Source organism: Dendroctonus ponderosae, unplaced genomic scaffold, assembly GCF_020466585.1.
Source record: "Dendroctonus ponderosae isolate FM_Combo_2020 unplaced genomic scaffold, Dpon_F_20191213v2 Dpon_F_20191213_1, whole genome shotgun sequence".
In the NCBI taxonomy this organism is placed as follows: Eukaryota; Metazoa; Arthropoda; class Insecta; order Coleoptera; family Curculionidae; genus Dendroctonus; species Dendroctonus ponderosae.
The window spans coordinates 32,703,371-32,716,905 of NW_026017110.1; the positions used below are offsets into that span (position 1 = coordinate 32,703,371).

A 13,535-nucleotide genomic window follows, 5' to 3' on the forward strand; every position below is an offset into this window, starting at 1 on the left:
AAATGTTTATAATAACAAAAAACTTATCAGGTATAGAAACTTCTCATGATGATTCTACTTCTGTCGAACGGGAACAAGAATCAACTTTTTCGATGCCTCCGCATAATGTAGATAGTGAAATCGGTAAGTTTTAATAATCATTAAAATGTAATAACTACAGTAAGAGTAGGTTAAAGCTTTTTCTTAAGTTTAAGAAAACGCTGTTCTAAAGTATTAAGTAAAATTATTTAATAGGTTTACCGCTGCATGTGAGAAGCGAATTGCTTCATTCGATTCGAGGAACCAGCAGGAACAAAATGACCCCAAGGAAACAACTTCCATTTCACAAGCTATGAGGAGGACATTGAAACGTTATGAGCATAATTGGAAGAGTTGCAGGAAAGACGTATTCGGGGTAAAGAATGTAAGTAATCTTTTAAACAATAAAACTTAGAATTGTTTAGAATATGATAGAAGACATTTTTCCTATTGCAGCTACGTCAAAAAGGTTTAATGGATTTCTTAAACATTTGAATAATTTGTTGCCCTTTGCATGACGAATATATGTAATAAAACGGCAGTTTCGGAATGTATTATTTACAATATGTGAAAATATGTGTATTATTATTTTATAGAAAGGCAGATTTTGACATCAATAATTTTGTTTATTTGTTCCTTTTACATGCTTTTGAAGTTTTTGCTTTTACTTGTTTATCATTTATACGTCTGTTTGTCCTGTTTGTGATATATGTTGATCGTTTATATGGTGTACTTTGTTCTTTCCTATTTCTGTTATTATAAATATATTTATCATTTATTACTGTTTTTCTGTTTCTGCTATAATAAATATTTTTATCATTTATGACTATGTTTTTTTTCTAATAACGTCAATACATATACCTACATGTTCCCATTTTGTTTCTAGGTCAGTATTAAGTTTGTGTTTGCCAGCGTTACATCATTTTAAAGGTAGCTGTTACAGGTGCAGTGATTTTTAATGTAGTTGGGCAAAATATACCTTGCTACAAACAATAAATTCACAGAAGTAAAGGCTCCGTTTATATGATGATGCGATGATACGAAAGTGTTTCTATTGGTTGGAGATCTGCGAATTCTTCCGCCAACCAATAGAAAGACTTTCGTATCATCGTACCATCGTATAAGCGGATGCATGGGACACAGGCTTTACAATCATATTGTAATTCATAAATCGAAATTCCCGCTTCTTTTTAATTTAGGGACCGAAACACCTGGCAGAGAGCGCGCATAAGCGATCACGGTCGTTTGCATGGAGTTGTCACTTCTTGTTCAGAGGTGTTCTGTGGACTTCAGTATGACGTTCATAGAATGACGTTTTTTTTTGTCTTAACTTCTATCCACAAAATATCCCCCCTTGGGGAATGTTCCGGGCTTCTATCTACTCGTCTTTATCTATGACTTCTATGGTCTTAACCCCTAAAGTATAAATTAAAAATTCCAACAAAGTTTTTTTGATTGTTTGACCTTCAATATATCAATTGTTCGTTCTACAAAAATTCCGAATAAATTGGAATATGTCTGAAGAGAAAGATGACGGGTATGATCGGTTTTTTCTTATTGCAAATCTTTACTTGAAATGTTTCGTGATTTTGTGGCAAAACGAATTTATTCCCCTTTCATTTGAATATTTGCGTGATTTGACTTGTGTCTTATTTAAATTAAATTTTCAGAAAAAATGGATGTATGGAAATAGAGGTTAATCAGGACGCCGACGATAAAACACCAAACAGTGAAACCGACAATGAGTCCAGCATTTCTTCTACAACCAATAGTTTAACTAAAATGGATCTAAGTGTTAAATTACATGCTGATGATGAGAAGAAAGAAAAGAAACAACCGGAAGCAGGCAACTGTTATTGGTTAGTATATAAGTACATTCATACAAACATTCTCATGGGATAAATCTTGCTCCAGCCTCTGCACATTAGAGAGTGCTAAATAGAGAGACATGCTAAATACTGTCATGCAGTACTAATGTTATTCCTTATTTTAATACTGCATTTGCGTTATTTCTGTAACAAAATGATAGTTATTGGAATGCCTAGTTCACTGCTTTCAGTATTAAACATGTGTTATTGTGTAACCTAACCTTACACAATTTATTATTAATCATTTTACGTTTGTGTATTTGTATTTTTTACCTTTTCAATGGGATTTTAGTTGCTGTTGATCATTTACGCTTAATTGTTATAATGAAGGAAATTCTAGAAGCCGCAGTCATAGGCGGAGCAAGTGAAAATAAACTTGAATATTACATTTTTGATAATACTTATATTTATAAACAGGGGTGGTTATTAGGCTGAGGAAAGAGAATATTTTTATTTAGAACAAATGTCCGATGAGTATAAGTTCCCAACATCACGACGTATTTGGCGAATCAGTTAATTTAAAACCGTAATTTTTACTTTACCTTGATTATAGCTCAAGGCTTAGTAAAGAGTGAGTAAAAAAGAAGGTAACGAAGGCCTCAACATTACAGTATATGAATAAATTATTACACACATTTGTCGGTTTAATTCGCAAATGTGTACCTAACTCGATTTGTTAAAAATTTTAGAAAAACCTAAAAACTGACTTCTACAGGGTGTCCCAAAATTGTTGGTCAACAATGATGGCGACCACAGAAGACCTGAAAATAAGGCCAGTACTTCATATAACAAAAATTCCGATCTGGCTTCCTTATTGAATTATGTTCATGTTGCTTCCTTGTTGAATTCAAAGTTGCAAGTTTAAAACTGAAATTTATTCTTAATTATTACACCGTTTAGTAGCCGTTCGTGAAATTTTTGTAGCAAAAGTTTTTTTAAAAGTTTTTTTATTAACTCCTTTTATTTGTTTACAATCAGTCCTGAGCCAATAAGAAAAAAATGTTAACATAAAAAATAACATGTGAGTGTTCACTCATTAGTAAAGCACTCTTACAAGCATGATCACTTATTTACAAAAACATTTAAACTGAGTGAACAATAGACTAGTTAAATCATTCTAAAAATTTACAAGGTAAAAGTTGAACAAGTTCCTGCGTTTCCGAAAACGAGACACCACATTAGTATTATTAAGTAACTCTTTTGCTAATTCATTTGGATGTTTCGATAATCTGTTTTTGTATTTTTTAAAGTAGTTTATTATTTCTTCTTTCACTGTAGTAATTTGAAGGTCTTTTCTGATAATTTCATAGGGTACGAACCATAGTGCTGCTACTATGTTTCTTAGTGTTTTAGATTGAAAACGTTCCATTATTTCAATGTTTGAGTCTGCTGCAGAGCCCCATGATTGGATTCCATACGTCCAGATCGGTTTCAGTGTGCATTTTAGATTAAGAGCTTGCTCTCAAGAGACAGTGCTGAGTTCTTATTGATTAGCCAGTACATTTGCCTGATTTTTAAGCCTAACTGTTTCCGTTTAGCCCATATATGTGGTCTCCATGTTAACCGACTGTCCAAGTGAATTTCCAGATATTTGATTTCGTCTTTATGCGGTATTAGCTCATTATTTAAATATGATTGGGACCTGGTGTATCTTCGGAGTGAGAAAGTTACATGGGTTGACTTGTCTGTATTTATGCTGATTCTATTGTGCTTGAGCCAGGTTTCCAGCTTTACAAGGTGCTTCTGTAACATTGCTGTTGCTGTATTTAGGTCCGTATGAGATGACGTGTAGATGAGATTCCATTTTTTATGCTTTTTGCTGTTGGTAAATCTGATGTGAACAATAAGTACAGGGTGTGGCCCAGTACGCTTTCTTGAGGGACTCCAGCATTTATCTGCTGGAGCGGGCTGAAGTTGCTATTTTTACCTGAAAGATCCTGTTTGTCAAGTACGATGCCAGCAGACAAGCAAGCTCTGTTGGAAACATTTTTTTAATTTTAGATATCATGCCTTCGTGCCACACTTTGTCAAAGGCTTGTGTTACGTCAAGAAAAACAATTTCTGATAAGCAAAAGTAGCTCACAGATGCTCGTTTTTCTTTAAATGGAAATTTATCCGAAATCTTGAAATAGCACAGGTGCGGTAAAAATTAACTTGTATGATGAGTACAAATTTAACGGTGTTCCCAAATTTGGGGATATGATTAATCAGTTAGATTTTTTTTTTGTTTTTTTTTGCTTCAGGAAAGGCATACCTTGTTTTTCTGGATATCTGGATATCTCTTACGGCTTTTGAGATAAAACACTTTTTGTAGTTTGAAGTGATAAAACTAATACTATTAAAAGTATGTGAAAATAAAATCGAACCTTGTTATTATTAGCTAACAATGCAACTAAATCGGGCCAATTGTAACTAGAACTGAGCGAAAAGTCATGAATACAAAACGAGAAATGGTAAGAAAGTTACATTTTATACAAGGAGCTTAAACGATGAAGTTGTTCAGATACTTTATAATAAGTAAATTTGAGTACAAGAACATCGAGCATATTGTGGAGTTTTTTCACAAAATATACACTAGTGGAAAGCACGGGAGATCACTTCGCCCACTGCCTCATCGCCTTTGAAAATGTCCACCGCAGTTGTGGACGAAACGTCAGGAAGAAATTCCGATAGACCACGGCTTCAAAGCCCGGAAAACATTCCTAAATGTAAAACGCAGTTTGGTTTTAGACATGGCTTTGAGACCAGAGAGGCCTTGCTCTCTCATTGTACTACTACAGAAGTGCATAGATCAGCACAAAGACGTATTTGCCTGTTTTGTTGCCTACAAAAAGGCGTTCGATCGTGTTCAACATGTAAAACTCATTGAAGCACTGCGTTTATTGATCAGAGAGATCTTCAAATCATAAGGAACCTGTACTGGAATCTGACGGCAAATATACGAGTCGACTGGAGATCGACCAAATATGTATAGATATATCGAGGTGTACGCCAGCGTTGCATACGGTCTCCTCTTTTATTCAATTTGAATTCATATATTATTTTCAAAAAAGAATTAGAGAGCGACATTGGTATTAAGATCATTGGACTTGTGGACCTATAAACAACTTGATATATGCAGATGATATGTTTATTATGACGGAAAGCATGGAGGAGCTCCAACAACATTTAAACAGCGTGACGAACGCCAGCAAGGAAATGGGACTAAACATGAATACTACGAAAACCAAATTCATGGCAATCAGCCGTACACAGTATGCAAACGCCTACCTGGAGTTGAATGACAGGTAGAGAGAGTCAGAAACTTCAATTGCCTAGGGTCTCTTATAACAGATAACCTAAGATCCTAGAACTTAAAAGTCGGATTGAGATAGCACGCTCTAGATTCTGTGCGATGAAGCCACTATTTTGTAATAATGGCTCTTTGACAACGAATGATGTATGTTTGGCCTATTCGTATGTACGGAGTTGAATCCTGGACACGAAAGACCAATACGCTGAATCGCCTGGAAGCATTTGAGATGTGGAAACTGCGACGGATTCTAAAAATTTCCTGGATTGCGAGAGTTATTAACGACGAGGTTTTAAGAAGATCGCGGACAGATCGTGAGCTCATCATGGTAGTAAAACGTAGGAAGCAGGTGTCCTGCCTGCGTAACTGCGTGTCCGAGCTGCAAGAGAACTCTTCAGATTGGCCGAAGGCAGCGATGGATGTGTTTTCCTAAGTGATTGCCAACGTCACATAACTCGAAGAAGAAAAATAAATTTGAGTACGAAACTATTGTATCCAAATTTTCACCAGTGATCAGGAAAAAATCACCAAATTGAAGGTCTTTAAAGCCAAGAAATAAATTAGCTCAGCAAGACCGTCACAGACACGTGGAGTAACCAACAACCTATGCTTGGCGACAATTCTGTCCGTTGCTGTCCCGGGTCTGTGCGGGCCTGCCCGTCTAAAGGCCGGGTGACATCTATCCGATCTGAGCGCAAAATGGTACTGGACTTTCAACGCCGTAGTTCACATCTTTCCGCTACCTGCCCGATCCGTTGCCGTTTTTGTATCCGATCATGTTCCGATTTTGCTGGCTATTCGATGGGTATTTGCTATCCGATGATCGGAAGGAAAACCGGTCCGCATTTCAGGTTGCGTCAGTGATACATTTGGTTTTTAATGGATAATATCTACAGTAAGCTGTAGATATTTAAATATTTTGATTGGGCAGAATTTTACTGATAGAAAACAAACTAAATTATTAATAATGCAGTAACAAAGGGGGCAAGTGGTTGTCTTAATGCCTTTACGAAAGCGCTGTGTGCTAATATGCTAGTCCGCATGCTAAGCTTAATATCTGAAATCGAATATGTCGAAATGCGAAACTTAACTTGTTTGCTTGCATTTTTTGCTAATAATCTTAAAACATGCATTTTGGCACTTGCCCCCTTTGTTATTTCTACTCTTCAATCACACAAAATCGTCACAGACAAGCCCGTTTTGAATAGCCAAATACCAAATATACGAAGCTACAGCACAATGATTGATTACGCATTTTTTCAAATAGGTGAAGGCAGCAATACCAAAGAGTAATTTGGATTTGTCAATACTATAAAAATAAATAAATAAATAGCATTGAAAGTAAGGTCATGGTAGATCCGTCGTTGATATTTTTCATACTAATCGTCACGTGGCCAGCCAATTACACGGTCTTATTTTCGGTCCATTCTGTAATGCTGAGAGAAATACAATACGCATGCCGGTTACCGATATAAAATAACAAGCGATTTGAAATAACAGGGCTCGCCTTCGATGCTGGTCCCAGAACATCTTCGGAGATTTCAATATTTCAACAAAGCAAAAAGGCAAATACACTTGTGTGCATAGAAATCGGACCACAGTAAACTTTTGACTTTAACTATATATATTTTTTTAATTATCCATCAGATCAAAAAAGGAAATATGCTGTTTGAAAGACAATTTAACATGCTTTAATGTGAGTACAAATTATTGTGAGTATCATATGTTTAACATGGTGAATTTAATGCATTAAGCAAATTAAGCTTTTTTATTATTAACATAAATAGGGTTATTGACAATTTAAAACTTAACACTTAATTTTTTAATAATGGATATAACCGCCTCTTTCCCTAATGACTTCTCTCATACGATTAGGCATAGACCTATTCAAGTTTGCCATTGTTTCTTGCGGGATGTTAAACCACTCTACTTCTACTGCAACAATAAGCTCTGGGATCAAGTTTGGGGTATGAAGTCCAGCTCGAATTCTTCGTTTTAGCTCATGCCATAAGTGTTCGATCGGATTTAGGTCAGGACTGTATGCTGGCCACTCCATAACCCGAAAAACCGACTGACACGAAAACGGTGTCGCCCCTACGAATGATCCCAGGGTCCGTTCGTGCTCCTATAGAAATTGCACCCCAGATCATACAGGAACCACCTCCATAAGCACTCCGCTCGTCAAAGCAGCAATCTGCAAATCGCTCTCTTGGTCTTCGGTACACTTTCTTTCTTCGGTCGCTACCATGAAGGCATATTCTGGTCTCATCTGAGAACAGAACAGATCCCCATTGTTCCAACGTCCAATTTAGATGATCCCGTGCAAAACGCAGGCGTGCTTGCCGATGAGCTGGAGTAAGTTTTGAACCAATCGCAGGTGTTTTAGGGGTTAGGTTATTTTCCTGCAGTCTTCGCCTTACTGTCCACTGACTAATAGCCACTCCTCGCACGTCACGGAGCTGTTGCACTTGCACGGCATTAAGGTGACGATTTCTTAATATTGTTGATACAATAAAGCGGTCATTACGAGCGGTTGTAAGTCGCCTTCTGCCTGTTCCAGGTCGCCTATGAAGGGATCCAGTTTCCTCATAACGTTTACACACTCTCCGAACCGCTCCGCGTGTCATCCAATTGTATAGCAACAGCTCGCTCCAGTCCATTTTCGATTAAAGCAATAATTTGGCCGGCTTTTTGTGGTGTAGTATGCATTAAACTAACACACTTAAACACTATTGAGATTATGAAAAATGAATTACTATGCACACTTCAGTTGCAAACGCAATAATTTTAATATTTGACAATTTCTTTATTTTCGGTACATCACCACATACACACGTTTCATTTGTTTACCGGCATACACGGTGATTCAAAATTGGCGTCATTCCTTTTAAGGGGTGATGGATGCTCACTTGGGAAGTACGAGAAAAATATTGAAAATTTTTTTTTCAAAAATTTTTAGAAGATATTAACAGTTGAAGATCGAATTTCAACTTTGCTATTAAGCATTATTTTGAAATTGTTTCATGTTTAATTAATAGCATATTGGAATACTTAAGCATTCAAAAAGAAAAATTACGATCTTTGCTTCAAATTACGAAAATTTTCGATATTCGGCAAAACACATCATTGCCGCTGTGCTTTGCCATTAACAGATAGTTACAGGTGGATAGCCCTTGTCAATAATAACAATAATCTGTCAAACTGTGACTTACTTTGAATTTTCTTTCACGAATTTGCGGATCTGCATTTACCCTGAACTAATGTTCAAGAGAAATGCTACAGTAACATGGCGGAAGCTGAAAGAAATCACGCCAACAAAGGGCGAGGAGAGTGGTTCCAGGAAGTTAGTGGACGACAATCGATGTTCGGGTTCCAAGCACAGAGGAACAAGTATTGGACATAATTGCAGCAGAGCCTTCCAAGGGCACTCAGAACACAACAACTAACACTTTCCCAGGCACCAAATAAATACCGGCTACATTCCTTCCTCGTTTGTACGATACCCACAGCACAAGGAGATACAAATGGAGCACGAGTTAATTAACTGAATACGAGAAGCTGCTTGATAAGAGTGGATAATAAGGAGATTACACAGGCACTAGCTTGTTTTTTAGTTAACCATTCAAATGTTTGGTGTTGTATGGATTATTTATGTAAACACCAAACCCCGCATAATTCGAGGTTATGAGAACAGGTTGACATTTCGAAATAGGTTCCGTCATTCAACGATTCCTGTTGAATTTACCGTTTATCCTTGTCTATCTTATTGTCACTCTATTTATCCATGGTTACCGGAATTTTAAATAATTACGAAGCAACAGGTATTTGCGCAATGTTAATTAGGCAGATTACCTTGAAAAACATTGCTGCCGTATTTCTGATATAGTTTTTTGCAAATTTCTCAGTTTTTAATATTAATTAATTTCTTTTACTAGTTTTTCTGTACTCCTATAACACCGCCAGACAACGCTCCCAGAGGAATGACGCCAATTTTGAATCACCCTGTATTAACGAAAAACCTTTGTGATAAATTTCTATCACATTAAAGCATATTAAATTGTTTTTCAAACCGTATTTTTCTTTTTTTCTTATCTGAGAAATAGTCTAAAAAAATATATAAATAAAGTCAAAAGTTAACGGTGGGCCGATTTCGATACACGCAAGTTTACCTGCCTTGATTCCACAAGCGTCTAGAAAATGGCCGGAATTATTGCACCAATTGCGCAGTTAGCGAGCGTTTCTACATAACCTGAAAATATCTGTAATACCCGATGCACTACCTGCCTGTGTAATATTTTGATTAGAAAAAGTTGGGTTGGTTTTAAAGATTTTAGCCTGAAGTAGAGTTTGAAACGTCACAGAGAAATTAAGCATCCGGAATTGAAGATAACAAATATTTTTCCTGTAAAATAGTTTTAGTGTAAATCCTCTGCAAAACAATTTATTTACAAGAAGTCATATATTAGTCATGGATGAACGTTTCCTGAAAATATTAAAGTACATCGTTTAATAGAATGCTCTTTGTGTGATTTCAATCATTATCTCAAAGATGAAATGTTACCTCACACGAAGCAAATGCACAATTTAAATCTTATTCCGGAAGTAAAACACTTTAGAAGCAAAGACGAATTTTTACAATTCAAACTGAATCGAAGAATCTGAAGACGAAATTTACGAAATCGAGTTTTTGTCATAATTAGTATACCTACATTTTCTTCCTATAATCATGTGTCCTAAAATGCACCCCTTTAGAGGTATAATTATCGTAATCTACGCAAGAAAAATTGATTATGTCTAATAGTAACTACAGGTACGGATCAAATATTTTGAAAATTTGCAATTCTCTCTTTTTTAGACACTATTAATTTTTCGCGCCTTAAATAATGTAAACCTAATTTTAGGGGGGATGGGGAGGATCTACCGTATACTTTTCTTGCTTAAAATCTTATGTTTATTAAAATTAAGTACTACAGTGCTGTACCATTTTTTCGTTAACCATTTCGGTAGCGTTTAGGTACGCACGCCACTAACAAAAATTAACAAAATCATTTTACTGCGAAACATACCGGTTTCCTAGCCATTGACCGTTGGTAAATTTCGTTAAAATACAGGGTGGCCATTTTCTGAATCTTTATATGGGTAACTGCTGCTTCGTATGATACTTTTAATTCGAATTTCTACTAGAACAACCGTGTAGGTTTGAAATTGACAAACAGAAACTAAAGTCGTATATTTTCTATGCTTGGTCTTGACGTCAGAAGTTTTACTTGAAATACTACTTGTAAGATGGTTGATTTTCTTGAGAATTCGGTCTGTGTCTATTTATTAATGTCTTTGATTACAAGACACATAAGAGAAAAGCAATAAAATTTTCGAAACATTTGTTTTTAGTGGGAAAGATCGAAACTTAAATATTGTAGAGTTGCTATGCGCAAATTGCATTAGATGGTTTCACGAATCATGTATTGGCTACCAATTGGGAAAGCTAGTACCGTTTTTGGCAAACTACGTATTCCTTTGTAAAAATTGCTCCCAAACTGGCTTAGAGACGTTTAGAAAGAGCCAAGCTCGTAAGTAACCACAATGTTGAACACTCATTTTCAATTAAGTATATTACTTTGGAGTCTATGTACTTAACATATTTTTTGCTCGTTTGGTCGGTTTCATATAATTTATAGGCGTATGTTTGTGCAGAAATTACTCAGATGTGTGTTACCGCTATTGCCAACCTGCAGCAAGCTAGTGCTAAAGAGGGTACCAATAAATTGTTATTTAATAAAGAGAAAGAAATTATTCCTTACATCGAATATCACTGGGAAGCGATCACTACAACTTCAAGGTAAGTTTATCTATAATTTATGTTTGTAATGTCTATGGTTTTTTGTTGCTTTATAGGCGTGTTACCCAATCATGGCATTCCACAGTGACAAAAACACTTATAAAAGATATTCACGTTCTGTTTGTGTTTGAAGATAAAGGTGATGGTCAAATGTATGGCTTGATGAACACTGAGCTGACGCATATCAAGCCAAATTATGAGGCCATGATTAAAGGAGGAACGTTAAAGGTCACGGAAATGGGTATTCAACATGGTAAGTCGTTGATCGAATTTGATAGACTTTAACTTTAACTTTAACTGTTGAACCAGTACAATTTTACATTAGTAAATTACATATGCAATTAATCGGAAAATCTCGCAGCGGTACACGTCGACTGGAAGAACTTCTACTAACTATAACTAACTTAAAGTTAAACTTAATTTCAAATTTGCACACTGTTTACAGAATAGTTTATTAGACTACACATTCAGCCTGATCCATTCCTTTAATTTACCTTTTATTGTTACATTATTTTTTAATATTTTCAGTTCGTTCGGAAGCTCATTAAATATATTAATAGCCCTAATATAGCTATTTCTTATGTTTACTGTTCTGCTTCTTTTTGGAATCTGTATTGGTAGTTTTCTTCTTATACTAACTGATGCCAAACATTTATTTTTCAAGTCATTGTAATGGGTACTGTTGATTTATATGCAAAAAGTTGTCTTATGTTCAAAGGATTGGCATGATTCATGAAATCGTTCTTATTTATTATTTTTATTATCCTATATTGAAAATTTTGTAATAATTTTAAGTTGTTTGAATACAAGTTCAACTTTACTCCAGGTATCATTCTGTTGAGGTGACAGCTGTGTCATCCGTATATGATATAATTATGTCATTAGGCATACTTTTCAATAGATGATTGGCGTATAGTATGAATGACGTATAGTAATGAAATTGAGGTAGAAAAACGAAAATTATATTGTTTATTGTAAATTAGTTTTAAATTGAAGTTTTTATGCGTAATAATGTTATAAATTAATTTAATTGTTACGTATTGCATAAAGCACATTGAATAACAGGAGGTAGGGTATAACTAATCGTAAAATATTGACAATTTAATTAGATCTACAAATATTTCAGAATTTATTTATAATACAGATTCATTAATTTATTTAAATGCCAAAGTTTTCGAACTTAAGGATATATAATAATAATAATACAAGGGTCCAAGAAGGGGTAAAAGCGTGGACTCAAAAAATGTTTATAACTTTAAGCCTGACACAAAATTTAAGAAAAATATCTTTTTTTAAGGTAGGTTATTATCGGCCTTGTGGCTCTCATGTTTTTTTTTCGGTGATGTTTGGGAAATGCTCTTTTATGCACTCCCAGAGCTGCTGGTCTGTCGCTCTGAGTTGTGTGGGACTCCAGCTAAGCTGTTTACCCACTAAAAGACTTTCCTCACAGCCGAGCTGCTGTTTGGCCTTGCACCGCGGTCAGTTCTGTCCTATTGTGCCCTCGTAATTTTACTCCCTCATTATCCCTGTATATTCAATTCAATTCCAGAAGAATCTTGAGAAGAGTTCGCATGATCTGGTCTGGTGGAATTTCATCCCCTCCCAGGAGTCTTCGTCTTCCTGTTGCATATGACGTGCAGTGACACATAACATGCAGAGTAGTTTCGTACTTTAATTTGCAACCCCTGCAGGTTGGTTGATCGCTCAGTCCCATCCTGAAGAGGTGATTTTTGCAGGGGGCGTGTCCTGTTAAAAAAGCCACCATCCTCTTTATTTTTTGACTGCTGAGACCTAGCAGTTCATTTTTCCGTACTGGTTGTGGAGGTCCCACCAACTGCTTTGCGGTATGGAGTTGCGGTGTCTCTTCCCAGTACTTTCTGTGTTGTTCCAAGATCCACTGCCCAACTGCCACCCTAACTTGGGCATGAAATATACCACAAGCAGGTTCTTGGTTGATCAGTGGTTTCTCGGTCCCTGCATTAGCAAGTTCCGCAGCAATCTCGTTTTCTTTGTTCCTGTTCGTACCCGTTGCCCAAGTGAGTTTTACTCCGTTTGTGCTCCCGGCCAGGGTTGTAAGTTCTTTTACACACACAATCTAGCACACATTGTGACCTGATTGTGTACGATTCTAAAGCCTTTATTGTGGCTTCATCTCCGGTTACGATCCTAATGTGCTTACGTGTGTAGGCTCTTTCCATCCTTTTCCGGGCGTAGTTGTACCCAGGTTTAAGGTAATCCTTTCCCCAGTTGTTCCTCTTTCGACTATACCAGCGCCTGTGCCCGACGCTGTTTTTATGCCTTCCGTGTACCATACGGAGTCCCCTGTGATGGCTGATGAAGTCTCTCCACCATCTTACCCCTCGTTTAGAACATATGTTCTAAAAGGTACCGAGATGCTTTGATTCGATCATCTTTTGATCCCATGGGTTCGACTGTCTTCAATTTTCTGAAGATCGCACTGTGTCCCAAATTCGTCGCTTTCCTGAGGACATCGTCACCCATACGGTAAGCGCTTCTT

The 13,535-nt window shown here is 36.3% G+C and overlaps 3 protein-coding genes across 9 annotated transcripts in view; 2 read left to right on the forward strand and 1 right to left on the reverse strand.

The window, feature by feature from the left end:
• LOC109541915 (leucine-rich repeat serine/threonine-protein kinase 1) overlaps positions 1–13,535 on the reverse strand; it is a 444,231-nt gene that overhangs the window by 140,976 nt on the left and 289,720 nt on the right. The window lies entirely within an intron of this gene.
• Positions 1–13,535, forward strand: part of LOC125505892 — a 41,870-nt gene that overhangs the window by 9,059 nt on the left and 19,276 nt on the right. Inside the window, exon 4 of the mRNA XM_048670762.1 lies at positions 343–403. Within this exon, the coding sequence (XP_048526719.1) occupies positions 343–403 (61 nt within the window). The remainder of the gene's footprint in view (positions 1–342; positions 404–13,535) is intronic.
• Positions 1,265–13,535, forward strand: part of LOC109540736 (set1/Ash2 histone methyltransferase complex subunit ASH2) — a 29,491-nt gene continuing 17,220 nt past the window's right edge. For 2 of the 3 annotated variants that reach the window (XM_048670753.1, XM_048670754.1), the window contains exons 1-5: positions 1,282–1,555; positions 1,689–1,877; positions 10,570–10,748; positions 10,873–11,017; positions 11,074–11,270. In XM_048670753.1, the coding sequence (XP_048526710.1) occupies positions 1,533–1,555; positions 1,689–1,877; positions 10,570–10,748; positions 10,873–11,017; positions 11,074–11,270 (733 nt within the window). In that variant the 5' untranslated portion in view covers positions 1,282–1,532. Of the gene's footprint in view, positions 1,556–1,688; positions 1,878–10,569; positions 10,749–10,872; positions 11,018–11,073; positions 11,271–13,535 lie in introns of all 3 variants that reach the window. The other variant, XM_048670755.1, reaches the window with a different exon arrangement.